This window comes from Caretta caretta, chromosome 1, assembly GCF_965140235.1.
Source record: "Caretta caretta isolate rCarCar2 chromosome 1, rCarCar1.hap1, whole genome shotgun sequence".
NCBI classification, from domain to species: Eukaryota; Metazoa; Chordata; order Testudines; family Cheloniidae; genus Caretta; species Caretta caretta.
In genome coordinates, this window is record NC_134206.1 from 155,951,192 (window position 1) to 155,975,890 (window position 24,699).

Sequence of the window (24,699 nt, forward strand, 5' to 3'; positions counted from 1 at the left end):
AATTTTGATTTCATTAGAAGTCTAGTTATAGGCTGCTGAGCTCACTTTGGGCTGACAGTGCACCAGCACTGGGGCTCCCCTACTACAAGCTGAAATCACTGAGTGTTGTGTTAAGTAGTGGGGGAGCCTGAACATATATTGTGGAGCAGTTTGCGGGATGGCTGGTGAAGCAGTTCGACGCGGAGCAGTGTGTGGATGGCAGGAGCTGCTTGTGGGCCGTGGAGCTGAGCGAAGGAGTTCGTGGGGCGGCTGGCGGAGCGGAGCGCAGCTGAGCGAAGGAGTTCGTGGGGCGGCTGGCGGAGCGGAGTGCAGCTGAGCGAAGGAGTTTGTGGGGCGGCTGGCGGAGCGGAGCACCGCTATGGAGCTATGGGGCGGTCAGCTTCAGATCATGTAAGGTGCCTCTTACCCCCGTCCCATTTCCACCCAGGTTGGGAGGTAAAGCTCCGCAGATAAACTTTCGAACTCTGGGGCTGCCCTGACCAGGGACAGAGACTTTTGGGGCATTGGACTTTTGGGACTTTGGGTGATTTGGGGTTGCTGGACTCAAGAACCAAAGGGAAAAGGGCATGCCCCAATTTGCCTGGGGTGGGTTTTTTTTTTTTGCTCACGGGTTGTGTTATGAATCCTGTTGGTGGTGTTTCCCCAACATAATGCCACATTGTTTCTCTCTGTTATTAAAAGGCTTTTGCTACACTCAGACTATGTGCTTGCGAGAGGGGAAGTATTGCCTCTTGGAGGCGCCCAGCGGGGGTGGTATATATTTGTCCCAGGTCACTGGGTGGGGGCTCGAGCCGGTTTGCATTGTGTTATTGGAATGGAACCCCTAGATATTGAACCCGGCCCTTGTTGCTGCCAACTCTGACGGGCAGAAGGGTTACACGCTCATTTGGGGAGATTTAATGTTCACTGAGTTTATGGTTCCAGTTCATATGGTCCAATGGAAAAAGTCTCTCGGTCCCTTTCTCATAGTTGATGCACAATGTCATTCCGCTGACACCTCCTGGTACTGTCGGTGGCCGGTGATATGTTCGATGTAGATGTCCCTGGACCATCAGATGGTGTCTGAGACCATGAGGTGCCGTATGAGCCGTGCATAGCATCGACCGATCCCACAGGTCCACAGCACACACTCGTTGCAGGGGTCCCAGGCGCCCAGGGCTCCGACGATCAGGGCATCCATCTGCACCTCGTAGCCCTTCACTCTCAGGGTGTCGGCCAGGGGGGGCATATTTTTCCAGCTTACAAGCTTGGGCTTCACGGAAGGCCAGGGTCCTGTTCTCAAAGGAGACCGTGACATCGACAAGGTGATCTTTTTCTGGGCCTCGTTGGTGACTACCACATCAGGTCGCAACTGGCTGTCAGTACTGGGGATGGCGCAGTTCACGGCAACCTCCCGCAGGCGCAGTGCAATGGCTTTAGCAGGCAGTTACTACAGTCAAAGTCACCCGAGAAAATGTTAGGGCAGACAAACTTCTCTGCAGGAAATAGCTTTGTAGAAGTAGAGCAATACTTTTGATCGCTATGGTGCATGCACTGGATGCAGTTTTGAATGCCATTAAGATGAATATCACTGTGTAACAACATGAGCGCTTCCAAGAAGTGACAATTTCAGAAACTCTAAGGTGCGTAGACTGTCAATATGCTTGTTTGTTTAAAATATTTGTACAGGGATAAAGAATTTCTTCTTGGGATATGCAAGCGCAATTTGTTTTTTCCTGACATTTCAGACTAGTGCATATACTGAGTCTGCTCCAGAGCAGACCTGATCCTATAACCCTTCCATTGACCTCAATGGGAGTACTTCTGTGAGTTAATATTGCTTAACATGAGACAGGGTTATAGAATCTGGCCCATAGTTATCAATGACCTTTCTCCTAGTACAATACTTTTTATGCAATTCATATACTGCACAGACTGCAGTATTGAAAAGAAAAGATAAGAGCTGTCATTGAACTTATTCCAGTTGAATTTGTTCCAAGCACGGTATCTGCTAGGTTATATGGAACCTGGACAGTTTTAAGTACAGCTATAGTATCTTAGGCCCTAATCCTGCAAATTGTGGTGTGCAAGCAGTTCACTACACCTGTGAGGAGCTCCATTAACTTCAGTGAGTCTCTACATGATGCAACCATGCACACATGTCCAGATCAGGGCTTAGGGTACAGTTTCATTCCAGTTACATGGGTACAATTCCCTTCAAAATCAAGGCGGTGGTAGCTGAGGGCAGAACTGGACCATCTAGTTACTCTGGGAGTGCCCCATAGTGAAGTAAAGGCTTCCTATTGGTTCCACTGTGTTTTCTATTTTCAGGTGCAAATTTTCAATGGCTAAAACTGGGCCTTCAAGGCGTCAGGAGAATATTTTTATTTTCAGTTTTTTCAAACACAATCGGTTGTAGGTTCTACTGGGGTAAAAAAAAAAAAAAAAAAAAAACCAACACCAATGGGGTTTGAATGCTCTCTATTTAGATCTCATGAACAGAGCCCCAAGGATCTATTGGGGAAACAAGATGCATTTGTACTAGCAGTAGTACTGCCTGAGGGCTCCAACCAGGACCCTGTTTTGCTAGGAACCCTACAAGCACCTATTTAAAAAAGAGAGACAATCCCTCCTCCTAATAGCTCACAATCTAGGCTGCATCAGAACAGAACAGGTGGATGAAACAAACAAATGAGAGGGTGGAGGGAAGAGAAGTGGCAGATGAGGTGTCAGTAAAACAAGCATATTTTAGCACAATGAGCATTACATAAGAACAGCCATACTGGGTCAGACCAAAGGTCCATCTAGCCCAGTATCCTGTCTTCCGACACCGGCCAATGCCAGGTGCCCTAAAGGGAATGAACAGAACAGGTAATTATCAAGTGATCCATTCCCTGTCGCCCATTCCCAGCTTCTGGCAAACAGAGGCTATGGACACCATCCCTGCCCATCCTGGCTAATAGCCATTGATGCACCTGTCCTCCATTAATTTATCTAGTTCTTTTTTGAACCCTGTTATGGTCTTCGCCTTCACAACATCCTCTGCCAAGGAGTTCCACAGGCATGTGCTAGCATTAGTCGTAGCTTGCCACCTGCCATGTCATTGTCAGAGAGTAGTTTTCTGAAAGCATCACCTATGAGATTAATTTTAAAGAGGGATTTAAAGGTAGATAAAGTTACGGTTTGATTAATTTTGTTGGTGAGTTTTTCCCACTCTCACACAGGATCATGGGGAAAAACATAGAGGTGTTTTGGGTGGGGAATGCATTTACACAATTAAACAGTGTTTACTTCAGAAGAGGAGAGGTTTTTGATGTAGAAGTGGGGATGAGTTGCTCCCTAGCTGAGATAGGGCTTTGTGTCTTAAAACTGATCATTCCAAAAACAGACCTGTCAGCCAGCAAAGCTCAGGTGGAGCCCCCTGGATAAAAGATGGAATCAAACCTGTTACAGCATAGTTTGCATCAATTTGGTATTGGTGTGCAAAAGCAAGGGAGTAGATAGGATGTAGCAGGAGAAGCAACTAACAGAAACGTGTAAACCAACACTATTTATACACCTTTCCCGCTTCATTTACATCCAATATGTACCATACCCCACTGATTAAGTCACCAGTTAAATTGTTAGTTTATTCTGCTTTACAAAATGAGTCCAATGTACAAAAGAGGTATCTTGCTTCAATATTTAATGTGTTCCAACCAGCTACCTACCCCAAACCAAACATAACATATGGTTTATATGCAAGCTATGTAGTCAGAATGTACAGCATGAACTACCTGTTTGATCAGCTGTCACAGTGTGTGGTGGACTAAACAGACTGCATTCAATGTTTGATCTCAATGGTCTAAACAGCATATAAAGAGCATCCGGCTGACAAGGAGGTTACAAAGACATCTTTTTTCCTCTCTCCCAACTGAATTACAAGGTAGGAGCTAAACAACATAACGGAAGAAGTTTGTCTAGCAGAGGAAGAAATACATTATTTGTATTATGAGCAGAAGGGTTCGAGTTGGTTAAAACTTATCAGAACTTTTTGCCCAATTATAAGAACATGAATCATCAAATAGCAATCAATCATTCATAATCATTGTTATACTGTGCAAAGTGGGTGCAAAGTATTCCCTCATCAGAATGTTTGCTTTTTCCAGCCACTTTGCCCAAGTATTAAATATCACACGTGGCAAAAGGCAGGGGAGAATCAGACATCAAAAATATTCACCAAAGTTATACCTTGTGACAGGGTGTTGGCCCTCCACTCCTGACATCCTGAACAAATGGCTCTGATGCCTCCGGTTTGTAACCACTGGTGTGTATTAGTGTTATAACCAACCACGACTCTCTTACACTCCCATGCAGCAATTCTATTACAGTCTCATACAATCATCATCCCCTTTTGCCAGAAAGAAGAGTGGAAAGAGAGCCCTCCGTACAAAGATCTTCCTTTACCCTAGCCTTTCTCACTCCTTCTTTCCCTCCCTGAGCCCTTCCTTCCAGTGCTCTTTTAAAATCACTTGCCAGTTAATGGGATAATTAGCACATTAACTTCCTAACCCAAGGCTGTCCTAGTAATCAGGCACACCCCTGATTGCTTAGGCCTTTTCTGTGAGGTGCGGGGGGTGGGAGGGGAATGAACTGGACAGGACCTAATTGGTGCTAAAAGTGACCAGAGTGCTGGCTCAAGCTCCATCTCTCAGCCCTCCATCACATGTCTGTTTTTCAAATCAGGTGGCTGAGGTAGACAGTATCAATAAGTTGCCCAAAGCCACAGAGGCAAGCAGTGTCCAGCTATGATTAGAAAATCAGGAATTGCTGTCCCCCATTTCTGAGCTCAAACTACTAGATCACACCCCTTCTCTCAAGAAGAGAGCTGGGGGTCAAATGCACTGCAGGTTTCTTAAGCCCTTTGCTGCTGGCCTCTACTGCAGCCTCTATGGGTACATGTCAAGTACATAAAAGGTTGTTACAAGGAGGAGGGAGAAAAATTGTTCTTCTTAACCTCTGAGGATAGGACAAGAAGCAATGGGCTTAAATTGCAGCAACGGCAGTTTAGGTTGGACATTAGGAAAAACGTCTTAACTGTCAGGGTGGTTAAGCACTGGATCAAATTGTCTAGGGAGGTTGTGGAATCTCCATCATTGGGAATTTTGAAGAGCAGGTTGGACAAACATTTGTCAGGGATGGTCCAGATAATACTTAGTCCTGCCTTGAGTGCAGGGGACTGGACTCTCGAGGTCCCTTCCAACTCTATGATTCTATGATTTCTATGATCTACAGTCCAAGTGGAGATGCAATTCTCGCATGGGTAGACATACTTATGCTAGCTTTAATCTTACAAGCATGGGTAACAACAATAGTGAAGACATGGCGGCATGGGTTTCAACACAGGCTAGCTGCCTGAATACAAGCCCATTGGGTACCTTGGGAATGTACTCAAGTTGCTGACTCGCACCACCATGTCATCACTGCTACAGTTACCTGTGCTTTCTAGATCAAAGCTAACACCATGCTACAGTCACACCTTTACTTGCAGCGTAGACATACCCTGAGAAGCAACATCCTTATACATGCCAAAGTTGAAGGTCAGAACATCAAAGGTGTGGGTAGCCACATGTAACAGTTACAAATAGTAACTAGATAATGATGAAGTGGTTTGTCATTCTTTGCCTCTATTTCACCAGTGATAACATGTCTGTTTCTTTACAATGGTCCTTCATGGCTTCAGAAGTTCCTTTTCTGGTTACTCAGCTAGATTTCAGGTTCTGGACAACCAAGTACTATTGAGGCCATGTCTTTTTTTTCCTGCCCTTCAGTGCATTCTGTGTCAAACAGTCATGATACAATTTTGTTGAGCAAACACAATTTTTGCAGGGACTACACACTAACGTTATTATCAAGCAAGCTGTCTGAACTGACATCACAAAAAAGGCTTGTACTGCCTTTGTGAAGATATATGGGACTACCTGAGCTGTCTTGCCAAATGTTTTCAATTTGTCAAAAGAACCACATCCTATGTCTACACTGCAGCCACCTGCAAGCATAGCTACGTTAGTCAGGGATGGGAAGAGATGTGATCCCCAACTGATATAGCTGTGCCAGCAGAGGCCCCTAGGGCACACACAGTTAAATTAGCAATGCTGTTCTTTTACCAGTGTACTTTGTCTCTCTTGTGGGGGGTAGTTTTACTAAAGCATTACAAAGCACAGCTTTGCCAGTGTACCTGCATGCACACTAGGAGCGCTCTGCTGGTATCGTATAATAGCATTCTTATACCAGTAAAGCACTCCTAATCGAGACATGGGCTAAGAGATTAAGGCACCAAAATTCCAGTGAATAAGATTTGGGCCCTAACTCCCTTAGGCTCTTTTAAAATCTCAACCATAACTTCTAGACATTAGGATGTCTTTACAAGTGGCCCAGCTAAATCTGCTACATTCCACTGAGCCACATGCAGAATTCCCACACAAATGCTTCAGATCTGGGGCAACATGGTCTGTGACCACTGAAGTACAAAAATTTGGACAATTTATTTAAAATAATCCTTTATGTTCACAGTTTAAATCACAAAGGTCTAAATCCTTCAGTCCTTACTCAACAATCCCACTGGCCTCAGGGCTATTTGGCTTTTTATTGGTTTTGCACAAAAGTCTACACCACATGAAAATCCACTTTACTCCAAAGGAAGCACAATACACTGTATGATCAGTTTAGCAGCACAGCTAGATCATTATCAGCACACACTGCACATCCTCACTGACAATACAAATAACTTAACTGTGTGCTTGTGAGTGCACCAGGATACATTCTGTGCAACGTAAATTTGAAGGAAACTTTTCACATACTGTCAACAGTTCTGGAGTTAACTACACCTCTGCCCCTTCCATGGTCTGCTCAAAGGTGCCCCTTTAGGCCTCAGGCCTCCAGACTTCACCTTTCTGTGGGCAGGTACCTGCATTCCTCTCCCTCCCGCTCCATACCAGAATTTTAGGGTTGCAGTCCCTGTGCGATTCACTGTGCGTATCCCACTGAGATCGGACCTGAGTCCAGTGCCTGCAGTTCTGCCCCCACCTCCAACACCCAGGGGCTATGACAGGGTTACCAGTGACCAGCTAGCTTTTACAAAGCACAAAACATATATTTTGGACAAAAACATTACAATAATAAAATAAACAGTCTACACAAATGCTAAGCCTATCAGGTGTCACCCATCTTCCACAGGGAGACCCTGGCAAGTTTCTGAAATCCTTTAACCCCCTCCAACAGGGTTTTACCCTCTTTGTTAAAGTTTCGTGTCAATTTGTGGATCAAATGAAGACCCATCTTGGAGTCAGCTGGGGCTGACACTTTATAAACTTTTGGGCCTTTGATCCCCAGGCTCTTAAAACAGGTAAAACCAGTCAATGCCCCTTTCCCCAGGGATAAAACTTCAAAGGCTGGGTAGCTGCATAATCAGCAATGGGACTTTTCATTAGTCACCCCCTATTTATTCCAGATTCCACAGGAAACCCACCTGATGAGCCGGGAAAACAAAGACATGTATAATACTTACTGATACAAGAGTCCATGAATATTGCATGTGCCCCTAGTGTCTGGCACATCTCAAAATAATAGTCTTTGAAATTTCCATGCTTCCAATGTCTCACATCTGTCAAGCCCACTTTTAAGTTCTGTAACGTTACTGAGTAATGGTTTTGTACACAACATGGAATTTTGCCATTAAAATCAAAGTTCAGTACAGTAACTACTATAAAACTATGATGAAATACTAGGACAAATGTATTCTTATAACACAGGGAACCGGCAACAAGGACAATACCACTACCTTGTCTTTAAGTAATAGAGATATTAAATTACAGCTATCAGCTTTACTACAACAGACAATGGGAATTTGACTAATACCACCCAGCTTAACTAAACTCTGATAGTTTTATAAGAAGAAACTTTGACCTTATGATGAAACCACTCGCAAATCCTAAGCCAGATATGATGAACACAGGCTTAGCTTTGGGACTAATGTAAAAATTTTGTAAATATTATCTGTATCTCTGTTTGCCAGGTGTTGTATGCTGTCTGCTTGGGAAAGGTTATCAAGCTCCTTCCAGGAACTAAAATCAGTGGAGGAGAGGGGTAATTACTGCAGACCATAGGACAGGTAGCCAACTCCAAAGAAATACTAGCCCCTGGGATGAACTGCATATGCTACTTCAGACTGGTTCAAGAGACACAGGGACCACAGAAAGATTTTTGGTATAAAGTATCAGCTTAAACTCACCAAGAGGCCCTCATTTTCATCCAACTGACATTCCCCTTTGACCAAAGGGGAGAGGAAGCAAACCCTGCTGAAGGGTGTGAAGGACTGAATTTGCTAGTGTTTCCATGCGGAAGAGGGGAGGACCTTTGGTAAGCTTAGCATGCAGTTAGACGTTTTATTGTTTTATCGTATGTTTTTCTGCATAATGCTTTTGTCCCAAAATAAATCTACTGTGCCCTGTGTAAGGATATTTGGTCTCTGGTAAACCACTGTCTTAACCTTTGAGAGAGAGAATGATACTGCAAGTGCTGAGCTAGTTCAGATCTGTTGGGATAATCAGAGTGAATAAAAGGGAGGCTGCAAACCTCCCACCTGGAAGGAGAGTCACAGGACTCTGCCTATAGAGAGGTGATGATGGCTGGAGGCTTGAGACCTAAGGGGGTATCATGGAGCAAGGGAGAGGTGCAGTTACCCTGAAGATGTGACAAGTCCATCATTACCTCATGCTTGAAATTATGCAAACACATCCTTAGCTAACTCCTGAATGGTTTATTGTACCAAAAGTATTGTCAGCTTATTTCTGCTGAGACATCATTGCAGTATGAACCTGCAGTGCTCAGGTTTTCTTTTCTATATGTGCACAACAAACAAGCCACTTCAGCTTCTGGCCACAATTCCACTCTTTGGACTGCATCCTATCCACTTACCAACTGTATCTTGGGGACTATCAAACTAACAAGATCTGTTTTGGCAATCCTAGCAAGGGTAGAATAGAACCTTTTACTATGTGTTTGTACAGTGCCTAGCAAAATGGAGCCCTTACCTCGACTAGGAACTCTAGACTTTACTACAATCCAGATATAAATAATAATCATAATAATAAAATATGGCACTTGGTGTCTGCAGCTGTCATAACAACAAGGCAATCCCTTAAAACTGTACGCAACGAGAAGACATCATAAAGAACCACAGTGCTTAAGTGGCTGGGAGCTAAGAGTGGGGTTGATAGCTGCACAGGGAAAAGTATGTCCCTAGCATTATTGTTGCTTTTGCTGTAACCAGAAATTAAAGAGAGATCAGTGTTCCCAGAGGCACAGAATTGGATCTGTTGGTGACCTCTTGACTTTTGCAGTTTTGATAATAACTAAGAGAAGAGAAAAAGAGAAAACAGAGAGGAGAAAGAAAGTTGAAAGGGAAACAGGACCATGTTGCAACTCAATTGTGCCCAAGATGGCAAAGTAAATTGCCTTTACATGTACCTCACTGGAAACATAGCATTCAGATTTGTTACTATTTACCTCTATCTCTGAAACCCCCCCCCCCCCCCCAAAAAAATCCCCAAAACGTTTAGAATAGTTCAGCTCTGATACAATTAGAATTTCGAATGACTAGCTGCAAATATGCAAGATGTTTGTGCACAGACATGCCATAATAAAGGCAGTTTTACTGAGAATCCAAACTTGCTGACCATTTGATCAAATGGAGACCTTCAATATCAAATCCCAGAATTAGAGCTGAATCAGAGAGTCTGAAAAATCTACTGAAATAAAATTAGGGTTGCAATTTGTGTCTTAAATAAATAACGAGCTGAACTTTAAGACAAAGTTGAGACAGTCTTTCCTCTGCCCAACCTGACTTTCTAAGAAAACTCAGCTCTAGAATTTGGAAAGCATCTTGCTTACCTTTGCCCTTTTATAGTCTGAAGGCTAACTGATAACTTTCCCAATATGTGGGTTTTAGCTTTCCCCAGTTTTGCAGCACATGCTCAGTGTATGTATACATACACATTTTTAATACATAGTTGCCTACTGCAGAGCAGAGACCCAGTTAAAAGTGTTATTTAAAACAGTGTAGGTCATTAGAAAGATGCAGACGTTTATGCTTCTACACCAGTGGTCTCCAAAGTGGGGGGCACACAAGAGGATGGATTGGGCGGCGCGGCAGGAGGAGCACTGCCGGAGGGACCGGCGGGGGGGGGGGGGCGAGAAAGGGGGGCGGTCCTGAGTCCTCCGGCCCGCGGAGGAGCAGGGGCAGCCGCGCAGCCAGCGGCCGGAAAGAAGCGGCGCTTTCCCCTTCAAAGCCGGCTGGAGAGAAGCGCCGCTTCCCTCCGGCCGCTGGCTGCGCGGCTCCCCCTGAGTCCTCCGGCCCGGGCTCGCAGGGCTTTAGAGCTGCAGGCCGGGGCCCTGAAGTCCCTCAAGCCCCTGCGTTCCGGGTGTCCCTGCCTGCGGGGGGGCGGGGGCAGATCCCAGAATCGTGGCCATCGGGGTGGTGCTGCGCTGTGCAGAGCCCCCTGCACACCCCCTGCACCAAATAGGAGCTGCCCCAGGTAAGTGCTCTGCACCTCCTGCCTGCCCCAGCCCTGAGCACCCTCCCAGACCCCGCACCCCACCCTGAGCGCCGGCTGTATCACAAAGTGTTAAACCAAGATTTTCAAAAATAATAAACCATAGTCAACCACACTGCTCTCATTAAAAATATTATTATTAACAATAATATTTAGTGAGAGCAAAAAGGTTTTTTGTACTGTTAATAAACAATATTTTTAAAAAAATATTTTATTTCATCTTTATCTCATCATTTTTTAATTTCTATTTTTTGTGTATGCTTTATAATGTACATAAGATAGTAGTACAGTAGTACATGTTTATAATTTATACATAAATACATATATTGGGGGTGCATGCTTAAAAAATTTTTACTGATAGGGGTGCGCGATCAAAAGTTTGGAGACCACTGTTCTACACCGTGGGTGAAATCCTCTTCCATTGAAGCTAATGGCAAAGCTCCCATTGACTTCAATATGGCAAGGATTTCACCCTGTGTCTTTAATATTATATTAGAGTACCATGTTGCAAGCTATCTTGCTGCGTAAGGAAAATGTCCTTTCAGAAAATATTAAAACTAAACTCTGTCTAGTGATCAGTGTCCTTATAACCTCGTGAATAAATATTACTGGTTAGTTCTTGACTGGATTTGAATGAGACTGTTGTCCAAAGGGTAACAAGTTGAGTATATGGTATAAAAACCATAGGTACACTGAGATACTAACTTTGTAGTGGTGAGTAGATATTGGGATGAAGGAAAGGGAGAAATTGGATATAAAGACCACATGGCCCACCAGAGATCTTACTGAACCCACATGACCTCTGTTCAATGTGGATAAAAATCAGTTACTCCCACTGAAATCAATGAGAATTAGGCACCTACCCTGCCTAGGTGTTTTTAAAAATCCCACTAGGCATCTACATCTTTAGGCACCCAAAAACCTCTGAAAATCTGGCCCATGGTGACCAGAAACAATCCATCGATTCACCAACTACAATTAATACTTCCTTTGTTTAATAAATCAGTTAATTTTAAATGCAAAATCTATTATGATAAACATTTTTCTCAATGATCCAACACATTTAAGCTAGCTTTATTTAACTAATAGAAAACAATTTTAAAATGCTGTTTTTCTCCATTTTTAGTTGAATGCCAATTTCCATCCAAATGCAGCTTGACAAAAATCCAAAGTAATTTAAAAAAATCTAATGAATAAGAAATGTAACAGTCACCATTTTCTAACTTAGTAAGAAATGTAAAAATTCTGACTCTGAATAAAATGTATATTAGACAATATAATTCCTTAAATAAATGTGTATAGATATAATGTAACTTCTTGGTAAGCAAAAAGAAGTGCCAAATATAGTGTAAAGGCTAAATTGAGTTGCAATTAAACATGTTTTAATGATTATACCAACCAAAGAGAATGAACCTTTCTTTAGGAACATTAGTAAAAAGTGCAGATGCAAAACAACATTAAAAGCAACTGTTGATATCAATGTTTCCTGCTTGCTTATTTAAATCACAATTAAAATTGGTGATTGATTTAAATCCATCCATCCTGCTCTGTTAGCAAATCTGGATCAGATTAGTAATGTTGACTTGGCTAGTCAAGCATACGTAAAAATGCAGACAGGTGCTTTAAACCTGATAAATGGAAGGTCTTTCTGCCACACAGTAGCATAAAACCACAGAGATTTAAAAATTATTATGTCATCTAATCTATCCCACTGTCAGTGAATGATTATTCCACATAGTGCTTCATCCACTATTTCATAAAATGTTAGACACCACTGATGAGCTGTCCATTCTTAATAAAATGTTCTATTATCTGATCCTTGAAAGTGAAGTGAGACTGATTAATAGCTTTTAGCCTAAGCAGGCTGATGATGTGAAGCCTTCTTGGAAAATTCACATATGTAATCTCTCTACCTTTATGCACTTTTGCAGTCCATAACACTGGCATCAGTCACTATAGACAAAAGATGTGGATTCTTCCAGTATGTGTATCCAAAAGAGTCACCAGTGAATTCTTCATACAAAGAGAAGGTCTTCTATCTTTTTTTTTAAAGTGACAATCACCATAGTACATAGATGCCAAATATATCATAAATGAAGTTATTTCTATGTGCAGAGTCAATGAACATTGTTTGCTAATAATGTTGTATATTCTGAATGCTTTCTCATGATCATGATAATGTAAAAGCTTTTCCTGCTGATGCATCTATCTGAGCCTCCAGACATTACATCTTTTGCAATTATAGTGGAAGACTTTTTCAAAATCCACTGTCAGGCCCATTGATTGAAACAGGCCCAGACATTTTGCCTGTTTGACATGTGCATTGGTTACCAAACCATCCTGATACAACATACAGTTCACTTCATGCATCCGATGAAGTGAGCTGTAGCTCACGAAAGCTCATGCTCAAATAAATTGGTTAGTCTCTAAGGTGCCACAAGTACTCCTTTTCTTTTTGCAAAGACAGACTAACACGGCTGTTACTCTGAAACTATAATAGACCTGTTTGCCATACAAGGTTTATTGCTGGTTACTATCATCATATTTGTGAATATACAAGGAACCATCGAGAGGCCAAATGTCAGGTTCCAGATATTTAGTCTCATTTTACTTTATAGTGAAAATGAAGGTAATTGGGGACAAAAAAAAGAACCTTTGATGAAAGAGAGCAGCGGGAATGTGAATGTAGAGGACCATTAAATCTAATGATGCTAGAAACTCCCTGGATCAATGGGTATTAGAGCAGACATAATTGGCATTCTGAGGGACTAATTGACATTCTGAAGGACTACACTCACAGGGACTGCTTCACCCATTTAAGGTTGTTTCATCCACCCTAATATTTTTAAACAGTGAAATATCTGGCATAAATATCGTATAATTTAAAAAACTTTGGAGATACTTACGTTAATACTGCTCTCAAAGATATTTAATTATGACAAAAATTGTCATCGTCCCGCCCCCCGCTAACTGGGATATCAGGAAAGTCTAAATTACTTCCAGGACAAAAGAGGTAAATAAGCTTTGATCACCTATAGTCCCACTGAAACATACACCAGTTTATCCTTGAACAGTGACAGGTTGTCCTCTACTGAGGTCTTCTGAGAAATGGGATGATCATCATCATATATTACCTCTACTACATCTGACCTGCTTTCATAAAGTATATTTTTATTGGCTCATAGATATAGTGAGAGCTATAGCAAGTATGCAATGCATTCAAGCATCATATAAACAGTAAACAAATCTTAGGAGAAAGAGGAGGATAGTCTCATGGTATCATCATGCTCTAAATATCTAGAATTATTTTATAGAGCCAAAATTTCGGTTGGATTTTTTTTTTCTTCCAGTAGATTTTGGTTTAAACAAAGTGGACATGTCAGGTTTCTCATGCTGAGAAAGAAAAGATGCCTCTGCCATGACGTTAGCTTAAAGATTTATTGTCTCTTTTAACACAGCCTCTTTTAAAGCCAAGAAACCACCTACATTTCATTCTTAAAGCCAATCTGAACAGCAAGAGATGGCAAAGGCAGGCTGTTCTGAAAACACAACTGGGAAATTTAGAGAAACTGTTACACTCTGAAGAGATTCCCAAAAATCCATGTAAAGTAGCTATTGCCACTGGTATCACATAAATTAAGGCTCTCAGCTGGTATGGTGGGAGCCCCATTGCTTTTCATAGAATATCAGGGTTGGAAGGGACCTCAGGAGGTCATCTAGTCCAACCCCCTGCTCAAAGCAGGACCAATCCCCAATTTTTGCCCCAGATCCCAAATGGCCCCCTCAAGGATTGAACTCACAAGCCTGGATTTAGCAGGCCAATGCTTAAACCACTGAGCTATCCCTCCCCCTCTTTTTTCATAGTTGTCTCCATCTTTCTGTCTAGGAATCTCTTCAGGAGCAAACAGCTGATTCTAAAGTAAAAGACAAATCTATTGCCAAGAGATTTTAAGCTTTCTTACACATCCCGTGCTAAATTTTTGTTTAGCATCAAATGGCATTATATAATGTACGGCCTGGTGCTTTCACAAGGACATTTTTAAATCAGGAGAGTTTCTTCCTGACTAGAGCCCATTTCTTCAGTCACTCCGTGCACAGAAACTCCAGTGACTTCGGCAGAAGTTCTACCCTCAGAATAGAATCTGACCCTTAAAAACTACAGGATGAACAACCATAGCATTTCGGTTGTTACTTCTTCCCACAGGAAGAGAGCTAATGCTTCCTGTTCCTCTGCTTCCTTAGTTGGCTTAATAATTGCATTACGAGATGACCTGAAATCTTCAAACAAGCCACAACAATGGGTTCTTTAGCCTCTAAGGGTATGTCCACACTACAGTTGGGAACGAGCCTCCCAGCTCAGGAAGACAGACTCAAGCTAGTTTCGCTCAAACTAGCACACTAAAAATAGCAGCGTGGACATTGTGGCCCAGGCGGTGGCCCAGGCTAGCCACCCGAACTCAGACCCAGGGTGTCAGGCAGGCTTGGACTTGGGTGGCTAGCCCAAGCCACCACCTGTGCCACCACATTGTGCTGTTCTTTGTAATGCAGTAGCTCAGGCAGAGCTAGTGCAAGTCTGTCAACCCTGGCTGGGAGGGTTGCTCCCCACTGCACTGTACTTATACCTGAAGGATATGGAGAAGAGCAGATTTTCATTACTGAGTTAGGAGCTGAATCATCAAACTGTTAAATTTTATTCTTTGTTTTTCAACAAACTTCTATACTAAAAGAGCCTAAAAATGATTAAACTGGGGGAGTAGCAGCTTGGGTTGGAGTCTCCTCACCTTACTAAGAGGACACTGACTGTGATGGCTCTGAATGATAAGAAACTGGCAAAGAAACTGGCAAAGATCTAATAGATCCTTTCCATCCCTAAAGGTTGAAAATCTCCTATCTAAATCTGGATGTAAAGAGGCCACAATGGATGGAGCTGCTTGTCAAGGGTGGCCAGAGCACTATGGATAGGCATACTTTTAAAGCATTTGTATGCATCTAAATAACAAACATCGTTGGAAGGAATCTGTTTTGTATGTTTGCTCATATTGCTAGATTAGCACTGCAAATGATGCATTTCCACCTGTATTTTGCCTTCTTTTTTGCTGGTTTCTGTAACTGCTAAATCAAGGATAGTTCAAACTTTTACTGACCATTTCCTGAGCATTTTGCCTCAGGGGGTCTAACGATGCCTGTCTCACAGAATAGCGTGACCAGATGTCCTGATTTTATAGGGATAGTCCCAATTTTGGGGTCTTTTTCTTATATAGGCTCCTATTACTCCCCACCCCCGTCCCGATTTTTCACAGTTGCTATCTGGTCACCCAGAAGACATGAAAAAACTGAAGAACAAGAGACTTGACTGATATTCCTGTAGCGTGAAGGCATGACGCTTTGTGGAGGAATGACCCATCCAATCTGGACTGGGGACAAATCTGGACTCAGTAATATGACTTGCATTAAAGTTGATCTGTTCCATTTCCCAGTGGAACCAACACAACCACACAGCAACTGTCACCTACACTCTACTTGGTGTTCTCACCAGGAGCATGGAGACGTAACTATTATTTTATCATTCAAACGTACGGTCGGTGCTTCCCAAACAAGTATAAATACAAGGTCACTGCCCCAAGGATTTTAAAAACTAGATAGACAACTCCCAGGTGGAGGATGGCTGGTAGGAAATAACTGAAGATAAATGAGCGAGTGGAGGTGTTTAATATCTTGCTTGGTTCCACTTTCTTTGTGGATGTGTTATTTTGCTAACATCTCTTGGAGCGCAGGACTAGCATTATTAGGCCAAGGGAAGGTAAAATGTTTTGGACAGGTGCTGACTTAATCCTTACAATGACAAAGCAAAGTGATTCCTTGCAACCCCCGTTATTCACTTCCATCTGCAGGTAGCAAAGAATAAAGCCATTGCTTGAACAGCATAAACCACCTCGTCTCTGCCTGGGTTTTGGCCATTTTTTCAGAATTTATTACAGAAGCTGTACAGGAATTCCACACAAATGTTCCCATGGCAACAATGAAAAAACAAGGTTATATAAAAAAATACCTATTTATGTCGTGCCGAACTCTCTGACTCCACTCATTAAGCAGAAGGGACCCATAGTACTGATGCTGTCTAAAAACATGCAACTGAAATCTGTTTCATTTAGAAGACATGATCGGAAACTACAGTAACATTTACTATAATAGCCTTTCAGTGTGAAATAATGTATGAGTTAAAAAAATTAGCCAAATTCTCAGAATCATTCTTAGTTTCCAAAATACTAGTGGTTTCTTTTTTGCTGACAGTTTAAAAAAATCAACTAACAGAAAACTGCAGACATATCAAGTATTTGGAACTTTTAATAATTAATAAAATTTAGTCACCACAGAACTGGTTTTGGATAATTTTGTCAGTGAATCTAGTAACAAGTGCCATAAAAACTAGTCTGCACAAATAGATACTTTTAAGTTAATTGAACACTACTTAGGAAGGCCTCTGAAACTGACACTGCATATGGAAGAAGCCCAATTTGTAAATTACACGCCTTAAATATGATGGTTAAAAAAATCCTAAGTGGGTAAGATATAAAAAGCAAATAGTAGAAATAAAAATGTCATGCAAAAAGTTAGATTTTGTCATTTGCTTTGTGAAAAGTGCATGGATTTATTTATTTGTTCCTAGTTATGGATTAAGTTTCTGGTTGATTTGAGGACTTAAGCATGGGCTTAACTTTCAACACATGAGGAAGCCGATTGATTTTAATGGGACTATGAGTGGCTTTTCTGGACAAATGCTTAGAATATCTTAAAATAATTTAGCCCATTTTCAGCGCTTTCAATTCACATTTTCACTTTCCCTTTCACTCCTCCCACCCCTCTTCCTCCTCCAAACAGGTAAAATCCCAGAAGTTTCAAAATTAGCACCGTCTGACTTGCGCTCCCTCACAACAATACTGAAATCAGTGGATGAGAGACAAATCCTGCGTTCCTTGTGTAGGTAAAACTTCCGTGGACAACATGGGAGTTTTGCATGTGCAACAAAAGCATGATTGGGTAGTAAAACAAACAAAGAAGGCAGCAATAGTGTATGTCAGGGGTGGCCAACCTGAACCTGAGAAGGAGCCAGAATTTACCAATGTACATTGCCAAAGAGCCACAGTAATATGTCAGCAGCCCCCCATCAGCTCCCCCCCCCGGCATCTCCCGCCCACCAGCAGCCCCACAGATCAGTGCCTCCCCCTCCCTCCCCGCACCTGATCAGTTGTTTCGTGGCATGCAGGAGGCTCAGGGGAAGGTGAGCGAGGGCAGGGCCGGCTCAGGGGAGGGGGCGGGAAGGGGTGGACTGGGGGCAGGGCCTGTGGCAGAGCCAGGGGTTGAGCAGTGAGCAACCCCCGGCACACTGGAAAGTTGGCGCCTGTAGCTCCAGCCCTGAAGTTGGTGCCTATACAACGAGCCACATATTAACTTCTGAAGTGTCTGACTCAGAAAACAAGAGAAGCTTTGAGCCAGCTCTGTATTTCATAAGAGCTAGTTTGTCCATCTCTACTTTCAACTTCAGTTTTTTTTCATGGATTTTTCATTAATCCATAAGATCCATGCCTACAGCTCTCCAATCCTCTTCAATCAACTTGATAATAGGGGCATCCATCAGCTGCTTTTAGAAAAATGCATAGGTAATGTCTGAAATAAAATGTATGTAGCACATTAGAGAGCCATGAGGAAGCACTAGCATGCAGTCCTGGAAGGGGTGGGAAGGTAGAGGGTAGAATAGTTGATGGTCACCATCCCTAGACAGCTTGTAGAAATAAGTGCTATGTGGTTTTCAGGGCGGCTCTCAAGTATTTATTGAGTTGTACAGAGTGTGACCACAGGAGAGTGCTATTTTGATTCAAAATGTAACCAGAACTTGATAATAGGGTTAAGAAACAATTTGATTATGAAACCGGTGGCAGAGCAGATCTCTCAATCCTTCTGGCCTTGCTAGGACTTTACTCTTACATCAACTGCAGTGAGAGTGTGCTTGACTAAAAGCTGCATAAATACCAGATTAGCCCCTATATTAGACATCATCATCATCTCACTCATGGATGCTCCATTTCCTTTTTAATGCAGTATTAACTGAAATTCAGTAACAGAGCAAACCTTATGCTCAAATAAATTGGTTAGTCTCTAAGGTGCCACAAGTACTCCTTTTCTTTTTGCGAATACAGACTAACACAGCTGTTACTCTGAAACAGAGCAAACCTAGAAGCAATCCCCTCCCTTCACCCATGCTTCACCCTCAACCCAAGCCACATTTCAGGGGCAGTGAATCTTCTACTTCTTTCATGAAGGAAGTGAGCAGTGAATCTTCTACTTCTTTCATGAAGGAAGTGAGCATCTGCCGCCCTGACCGGGAAAACCGAGAAGTCTGCTGCTTGCCGGGGGCTAAGATTCGCGTTGTGACGGAGAGACTGCCAAGACTCATCAAGCCCTCGGATCGCTACCCCTTCCTGCTTCTCCACGTGGGCACCAATGATACTGCCAAGAATGACCTTGAGCAGATCACTGCGGACTACGTGGCTCTGGGAAGAAGGATAAAGGAGTTGGAGGCGCAAGTGGTGTTCTCGTCCATCCTCCCCGTGGAAGGAAAAGGCCTGGGTAGGGACCGTCGAATCGTGGAAGTCAACGAATGGCTACGCAGGTGGTGTCGGAGAGAAGGCTTTGGATTCTTTGACCATGGGATGGTGTTCCATGAAGGAGGAGTGCTGGGCAGAGACGGGCTCCATCTTACGAAGAGAGGGAAGAGCATCTTTGCCAGCAGGCTGGCTAACCTAGTGAGGAGGGCTTTAAACTAGGTTCACCGGGGGAAGGAGGCCAAAGCCCTGAGGTAAGTGGGAAAGCGGGATACCGGGAGGAAGCACAGGCAGGAATGTCTGTGAGGGGAGGGCTCCTGCCTCATACTGGGAATGAGGGGCGATCAACAGGTTATCTCAAGTGCTTATATACGAATGCACAAAGCCTTGGAAACAAGCAGGGAGAACTGGAGGTCCTGGTGATGTCAAGGAACTATGACGTGATTGAAATAACAGAGACTTGGTGGGATAACTCACATGACTGGAGTACTGTCATGGATGGATATAAACTGTTCAGGAAGGACAGGCAGGGCAGAAAAGGTGGGGGAGTAGCACTGTATGTAAGGGAGCAGTATGACTGCTCAGAGCTCCGGTACGAAACTGTAGAAAAACCTGAGTGTCTCTGGATTAAGTTTAGAAGTGTGTGCAACAAGAGTGATGTAGTGGTGGGAGTCTGCTATAGACCACCGGACCAGGGGGATGAGGTAGATGAGGCTTTCTTCCAGCAACTCACGGAAGCTACTAGATCGCATGCCCTGATTCTCATGGGTGACTTTAATTTTCCTGATATCTGCTGGGAGAGCAATACAGCGGTGCATAGACAATCCAGGAAGTTTTTGGAAAGCGTAGGGGACAATTTCCTGGTGCAAGTGCTAGAGGAGCCAACTAGGGGGGGCGCTTTTCTTGACCTGCTGCTCACAAACCGGGTAGAATTAGTGGGGGAAGCAAAAGTGGATGGGAATCTGGGAGGCAGTGACCATGAGTTGGTTGAGTTCAGGATCCTGACGCAGGGAAGAAAGGTAAGCAGCAGGATACGGACCCTGGACTTCAGGAAAGCAGACTTCGACTCCCTCAGGGAACGGATGGCCAGGATCCCCTGGGGGACTAACTTGAAGGGGAAAGGAGTCCAGGAGAGCTGGCTGTATTTCAAGGAATCCCTGTTGAGGTTACAGGGACAAACCATCCCGATGAGTCGAAAGAATAGTAAATATGGCAGGCGACCAGCTTGGCTTAATAGTGAAATCCTAGCGGATCTTAAACATAAAAAAGAAGCTTACAAGAAGTGTAAGGTTGGACATATGACCAGGGAAGAGTATAAAAATATTGCTCGGGCATGTAGGAATGAAATCAGGAGGGCCAAATCTCACCTGGAGCTGCAGCTAGCGAGAGATGTCAAGAGTAACAAGAAGAGTTTCTTCAGGTATGTTGGCAACAAGAAGAAAGCCAAGGAAAGTGTGGGCCCCTTACTGAATGAGGGAGGCAACCTCGTGACAGAGCATGTGGAAAAAGCTAATGTACTCAATGCTTTTTTTGCCTCTGTCTTCACGAACAAGGTCAGCTCCCAGACTGCTGCGCTGGGCATCACAAAATGGGGAAGAGATGGCCAGCCCTCTGTGGAGATAGAGGTGGTTAGGGACTATTTAGAAAAGCTGGATGTGCACAAGTCCATGGGGCCAGACGAGTTGCATCCGAGAGTGCTGAAGGAATTGGCGGCTGTGATTGCAGAGCCATTGGCCATTATCTTTGAAAACTCGTGGCGAACCGGGGAAGTCCCGGATGACTGGAAAAAGGCTAATGTAGTGCCAATCTTTAAAAAAGGGAAGAAGGAGGATCCTGGGAACTACAGGCCAGTCAGCCTCACCTCAGTCCCTGGAAAAATCATGGAGCAGGTCCTCAAAGAATCAATCCTGAAGCACTTGCCTGAGAGGAAGGTGATCAGGAACAGCCAGCATGGATTCACCAAGGGAAGGTCATGCCTGACTAATCTAATCGCCTTTTATGATGAGATTACTGGTTCTGTGGATGAAGGGAAAGCAGTGGATGTATTGTTTCTTGACTTTAGCAAAGCTTTTGACACAGTCTCCCACAGTATTCTTGTCAGCAAGTTAAGGAAGTATGGGCTGGATGAATGCACTATAAGGTGGGTAGAAAGCTGGCTAGATTGTCGGGCTCAACGGGTAGTGATCAATGGCTCCATGTCTAGTTGGCAGCCGGTATCAAGTGGAGTGCCCCAAGGGTCGGTCCTGGGGCCGGTTTTGTTCAATATCTTCATAAATGATCTGGAGGATGGTGTGGATTGCACTCTCAGCAAATTTGCGGATGATACTAAACTGGGAGGAGTGGTCGATACGCTGGAGGGGAGGGATAGGATACAGAAGGACCTAGACAAATTGGAGGATTGGGCCAAAAGAAATCTGATGAGGTTCAATAAGGATAAGTGCAGGGTCCTGCACTTAGGACGGAAGAACCCAATGCACCGCTACAGACTAGGGACCGAATGGCTAGGCAGCAGTTCTGCGGAAAAGGACCTAGGGGTGACAGTGGACGAGAAGCTGGATATGAGTCAGCAGTGTGCCCTTGTTGCCAAGAAGGCCAATGGCATTTTGGGATGTATAAGTAGGGGCATAGCGAGCAGATCGAGGGACGTGATCGTTCCCCTCTATTCAACATTGGTGAGGCCTCATCTGGAGTACTGTGTCCAGTTTTGGGCCCCACACTACAAGAAGGATGTGGATAAATTGGAGAGAGTCCAGCGAAGGGCAACAAAAATGATTAGGGGTCTAGAACACATGACTTATGAGGAGAGGCTGAGGGAGCTGGGATTGTTTAGCCTGCAGAAGAGAAGAATGAGGGGGGATTTGATAGCTGCTTTCAACTACCTGAAAGGGGGTTCCAAAGAGGATGGCTCTAGACTGTTCTCAATGGTAGCAGATGACAGAACGAGGAGTAATGGTCTCAAGTTGCAGTGGGGGAGGTTTAGATTGGATATTAGGAAAAACTTTTTCACTAAGAGGGTGGTGAAACACTGGAATGCGTTACCTAGGGAGGTGGTAGAATCTCCTTCCTTAGAGGTTTTTAAGGTCAGGCTTGACAAAGCCCTGGCTGGGATGATTTAACTGGGAATTGGTCCTGCTTCGAGCAGGGGGTTGGACTAGATGACCTTCAGGGGTCCCTTCCAACCCTGATATTCTATGATTCTATGATACTCTTAGTTACACCGGTATTAGTTCTTGCAAAAAGTATTATTTCCATTAACTCAGCTCTAGTGAGCTAATCAGTGATAAACTGTAAGAAGTATTCTCGGTTTGCTGACAGAATGCACTGCTGCAGCATGCACCTGTGACAAGAAAACATTTGGTGACAGATTTCCCTGCTTGTTTTTTTCCTAGCCTACCTGAATAATAAGCCTTTCCAGTGTCAGAAATGCAATTCCTACACAGTGGGGTTTGTTTCTGTGCAAAGGGCACTATTTAGTCCATGGAAAGAGCTGAGCTATGAAGAAAGGGCTTGTCGCTGGTTTGGGCGCTCAGATGATGTGCATATAACCAGCTAAGTTCGAGAGCATTCGTTTGGGTAATGAGTTTGTGTGTACTAAGGTGTGTGTTGGGCCATTAAACAAGGGGTCCTACTACCAAGCATTGAAAACCCACCCCACCCCCGCACTTGTGGAGCGGCGCTAGGCCAGAGCCGTGGGGATGAAGGCAGCGGCTCCTCCAGCTGACAAATGTCAGCTCGTCCGAGAGGAGCGGCTGGAAGAGGCAGTGTCCAGCCCCGCACCGCGCTGAGGCGGCCCCGCGGTGACACCGACGGAAGCAGAGTTTCCTGCCCCCTGCCCCAGCTCTCCCTGCAGGGCTGGCCTCGGGGAGAGCAGACTCCCAGCCACAGGCTGCTGCAAACGGCACCTGCCTCCCCCGCGGCCAGGGCAGACAGGGACGGGTTTAGCCGCCCTGCTCCCCAGCTACCCCGGGCGCGCAAAGGGGGCGGGCAGGCTGGGACCCCCCCGCGGTGCGTGTCAGGAGCGGGGGGCCGCACTGACCTGAGATGCCGCCCCCAACAACGATCACGTCGCATTTCTCGCTCATGGCTCTGCCTCGGCTCCCGGAGCAGCTGCCGCTCGCGCCTGCCTCGCTGCCGGCCGGAGTCTGACAGCGGCGCTCCCGGCCCCGCCCGCCGATGGCAGCGCGGGGGCGCGACGGGGCTGGGGAGCTGAGTCAGGCTGCAAAGGGCAGGTGAGCGCGCGCCCGCCCGCAGACCCCGCACTGCTTCACCCGCGAGCCGCCGCCGGGGCTCCAACCTCTAAAGAGCGGGGAGGGGAAGGGAGGGGTGGGCCGACTTCTTTCCATTGAATACTCTGTTTACCTTCCTTTTAAGAGCTAGTCTTTCTTTATAGTCTTTAACTACGCTCTACACTCACAAATTAGTCTTCTTGTTGACTTTTCTTTGTACCCTCCCTTAAACTGAGCTGTAATAAAGAGAACCCTCATCTGAAAAAAATAAAGCTGAAACCAAATAAGCATGTTTTTATTTACTGGCTGTACTGTAGCTTAAAAATTCAGGACTCGGGTTTCAAAGTCCATTAGGGCCTTTTCTTTGTCTTACCTTTATGATGAATCATAGAATCATAGAATATCAGGGTTGGAAGGGACCCCAGAAGGTCATCTAGTCCAACCCCCTGCTCGAAGCAGGACCAATTCCCAGTTAAATCATCCCAGCCAGGGCTTTGTCAAGCCTGACCTTAAAAACCTCTAAGGAAGGAGATTCTACCACCTCCCTAGGTAACGCATTCCAGTGTTTCACCACCCTCTTAGTGAAAAAGTTTTTCCTAATATCCAATCTAAACCTCCCCCACTGCAACTTGAGACCATTACTCCTCGTTCTGTCATCTGCTACCACTGAGAACAGTCTAGAGCCATCCTCTTTGGAACCCCCTTTCAGGTAGTTGAAAGCAGCTATCAAATCCCCCCTCATTCTTCTCTTCTGCAGGCTAAACAATCCCAGCTCCCTCAGCCTCTCCTCATAAGTCATGTGTTCCAGCCCCCTAATCATTTTTGTTGCCCTTCGCTGGACTCTCTCCAATTTATCCACATCCTTCTTGAAGTGTGGGGCCCCAAACTGGACACAGTACTCCAGATGAGGCCTCACCAATGTCGAATAGAATGAGATCTGGTCTTTCCAAACATATAATTTTGCCTTCACATTACTGTCCTTAATTTTTAAATCCTGCTTTTCTTGAAACAATATAACCCTAACTTGCAAAGTGTTTTTGTTGTTTTTTTCTTAACATTTTTCTACAGTGCAGGCAGGATCAGCCATCTGTCTCCTTGCTTACTGCAAAATTATGTTGCAGAGTTTACATTTAAAATCAGATCTTAAATCAGATCTTCTCCCTATCTTCAATAAAAATCAACATATTTAACTTAGGTATTGCTAAAGCACCACTTGCCATTGCATACAGACATTGACCAATACGACTCAAGTGAAAGTATGTTCTGTTCCCGACATCCCTCATAAGATTAATTCAAGATGTC

General features: G+C 44.2%; 1 protein-coding gene across 1 annotated transcript in view; it reads right to left on the minus strand.

Moving 5' to 3' along the window:
* LOC125642900 (amine oxidase [flavin-containing] B-like) overlaps positions 1-23,419 on the minus strand; it is an 83,291-nt gene extending 59,872 nt beyond the window's left edge. The window contains exon 1 of the mRNA XM_048864829.2: positions 23,208-23,419. Coding sequence (XP_048720786.1) covers positions 23,208-23,253 — 46 coding nt within the window. The 5' untranslated portion in view covers positions 23,254-23,419. The remainder of the gene's footprint in view (positions 1-23,207) is intronic.
* Between the last annotated feature and the right edge of the window lie 1,280 nt (positions 23,420-24,699).